The sequence below is a fragment of the Theropithecus gelada genome, chromosome 1 (genome assembly GCF_003255815.1).
Source record: "Theropithecus gelada isolate Dixy chromosome 1, Tgel_1.0, whole genome shotgun sequence".
Classification (NCBI taxonomy): Eukaryota; Metazoa; Chordata; class Mammalia; order Primates; family Cercopithecidae; genus Theropithecus; species Theropithecus gelada.
Window position 1 is genome coordinate 222,001,798 of NC_037668.1, and position 3,375 is coordinate 222,005,172.

General features: G+C 37.2%; 1 protein-coding gene across 1 annotated transcript; it reads right to left on the bottom strand.

Moving 5' to 3' along the window:
• Positions 1 to 1,438: 1,438 nt before the first annotated feature.
• LOC112609326 (olfactory receptor 2L13-like) lies at positions 1,439 to 3,066 on the bottom strand. The gene has a single exon (XM_025361904.1). The coding sequence runs from the start codon at positions 3,042 to 3,044 to the stop codon at positions 2,109 to 2,111; it is 936 nt and encodes a 311-aa protein (XP_025217689.1). The 5' UTR covers positions 3,045 to 3,066; the 3' UTR covers positions 1,439 to 2,108.
• Between the last annotated feature and the right edge of the window lie 309 nt (positions 3,067 to 3,375).

A 3,375-nucleotide genomic window follows, 5' to 3' on the forward strand; every position in this document is an offset into this window, starting at 1 on the left:
TGCATACCAATAAACATAAATAAATTACCACAAATAAATGTCGCCTGTATTGCATGCCATAGCACTTCATTCTGTGGGGACATTCAGGCCAAAATGATGAGGATCTTGTTCAGAGACTGGGTGACATGAATCAAAGCCTGATTCAAAGAAAACTGGCTTCTAAGTTGTGTTCTTCCCTTCCTAGCTCTCTGACCTAAGACATTTTTCTTGTTTGTTTGTTTTGCCTCACCAAGCCTCAAAGTGCTCACTCAACATAGAATAAATATCAGAATCATAGTGTTGTAGTGAAGGTTAAGTTATATATGTGGGAAATGCATTTACAATTACTAAATATTGGTTAGCCTTATAATTCTAATTATTATAATTTTTAAAATATTCTATGAGCTTCAATTTAAAATAAGACACAGACACAGATGTGAATAAGTGTTAATAAAATGTGATCATAAGTACAACAGGAGTAGAAGTGTGGGGGAAAGAGATCTCAACTGTGCATAAGAGAAGATGGGATGTAAATTTTGAGTTATGTTTACTGATTATGTGGGATTCAGATTGATAGTCATGAGCTATATAAAGCAGAACTTTCCAGAAGTGAGAAATGGTCTGTAATAAGGTTCAGATGGGCAGGGAAATAGAGGGGGCTATAGAGAAAAGCGGGAGGTCTAGAGTGACTGTGGTACTGAGTGTGAGTGATAGAAACAGGTAAAGGGAGCCATAATGCACGCTTTAAAAGCATGGGGATATGAGTTTAAGGTTCCAAAATTTAGATAATCCAACAGGAATCATAGATTACAGAATGATAAGATCAAATGTATGTTTAGGGAAATAACTCGAATGGCAAAGAGTACACTATATTCTCAGGAAGAACTGGACTCAAGACATGAAAACACTTAAGGTAGTAAGAAACTAGAAAAGGATATTGGGAGCTTGAATTTGGGCAATAAATGAAAGGGGTATATTAATATAAGTTTCAATTTTTTTTCCCACAAAAATCAGAACCCTTCTATAACTCCAACTATTGATAGATTTGAAGTTGCTTAAGTGAATTAGTAACACAACCGTAGTAAAACTTTTGTTAAACACAACGTTCCATTTAGTAACATATAGTAACATAGGATTTCATCCTGTGCAAAGTCATGTATATATTTTACAAATCAAAGCTGAAGCCTGAGGTCCCAGTATCCATTTTATATGTTGCATGTTGTCTGTACCCTGTCACTGTCTCCATGCCTTTATGTAAATAATTTCTTTAAGTACAACTTTGATAAAGTTATTATATAGTGATTTTATTAATTTGTATGTATATATAAATGTGGGGTTTTCTTATATTCATATTCAGGTTATTTAATCTCAGTGTTTTTATTGAAATCAGCAAAATCGTAAGTCAGATAAGCTCTCCCTGAATAGTTTTCTTAAAGGATGTTAGGATAAACTGGACTCCAAATGTTAATTGCAATAAATATGCATGTGCTAAAAATGAGCCAACAGATAAAGAAACACATAAACACTACCTTAGCATGAGTGTTTTACTTGTTAATTTTCAGTTCATCAGCAATATTGTATATACCAAAAATATGTTTGCATACACCATACATGCACACACACACGCATATATAACTTCTGAAAACTACTGATTGGGGATGCTCTAAGGCTGTGCTGTCCAACACTGTAGACACTGACTAGGCACTTGAGATATGCTTTGTCCAAGCTACACTGCACTCTAGCATAAAACAAACACAAGACTCTGAAGACTTAGAATGCAAACAGAGTAAAAGGCAACATTAACAAATTTGTGTTATTACCTGAAGAAATTCTATGTCAATATATGAGTATAAATATTATCACAGTAATAGTAATATAGGTACAAACATACAGTATAACATATTGCATATAATTTCTTGAAATAGTATGCTATGTAATTAACATCAATATTGTTAATATTAATTATAACATTCTTTTGAATTAAATATATTATTTAAATTTATTTGACTGCTTAAATGTACCTATTAGAAAATTTTAAATTATGTTGTATTTCTATAGGACAACCCTGCTCTAGCGTGTTCAAATCAACTTGGAAAGAGGAAATATGAAGGGAATAGGGAAAGCCATGATTATTCTTTCAGGAAAAAGAATATCCCAAACACTCTTGTCATGGCCCCCAGGACTTCCTTATTCCTCAGGCTGTAGATAATGGGATTGAGCATGGGGGTAAGGATGGTGTAGAAAACTGCCAGGATCTTGTCTTCAGCTGGTGAGCGGAGATTCCTTGGCCGAAGATAGGTGTAGACAAAAGGTGCATAGTAAAAGACCACAACAGTTAAATGTGTCGATACGGTGGTGAAGGCCTTTATTCTTCCCTCCTTTGAACGCATATGATAGACAGCAGATAGGACTCGGCCATAGGAAGCAGTGATGCCAATGAAAGGAAAAAGGAGATAGAGGCTTGTACTTACAAAAACCATATATTCATAGACCCAAGTATCGGTACAGGCAAGAAGCAGCATGGCTGGGACATCGCAGAAGAAATGGTCAATAGCTCTAGACCTGCAGTAAGGAATATGAAGGGCATAGACTGTGTGTGCCAAGGAGTTGATGGACCCCAGGGTCCAAGAGCCTACGATCGTCTTCACACACATCGTTTTACTCATGCGGATGGGATAATGGAGAGGGTGGCAGATGGCCACATAACGGTCGTAGGCCATGGAGGTCAGGAGTAAGCCTTCAGAACACGCCATAGTCAGGAAGAAGCTTTGCACACCGCATCCCAGGAAGGAGATGCCTTTCTGGCCGGACAGGAAGTCGTGCGCCATCTTGGGGACGGTGGTGGAGATGTGCATCAGGTCCATGAGGGAGAGCTGGCTGAGAAGAAAGTACATGGGTGTGTGGAGACGAGGATCCACGTGGATGAGGTGAATCATGGCCGAGTTACCCATCGAGGCCAGAAAGAATATGAGGATGATAAGGCACAAGAGGAATATTCCAGTTTGATTTGGGGGAAGCAGACCCAACAAAATGAAATCATTTGAAGTGTGATTCCATTTCTCCATGAAAACGTTCTGCTGTAATGGTTGAAAGAGAAATAGAAACAAAAGCAAAGCAGAAAACATGAAATAAAACACAACAGAAAAACAAAAAGGAACTGAGTTTTTCAATGTTTGTTTAGAATGAGTTGTTTCTTCACTAACACTGCAGGGTTTTTTTAAAATCAATTTTTATATCTGAATGGAATGTTACCTATCCAGTTGTTTCTGGTAAGCATCTCAGCATGTCATACATATATATGTTGTCTTTCAGTACAAAGTCTACCTCTTCAGGCAGCAAAGATAGGGACGATAACTAAAGCATTCCTTTCTAGATAACTCCTGGCCAGCCAAATCA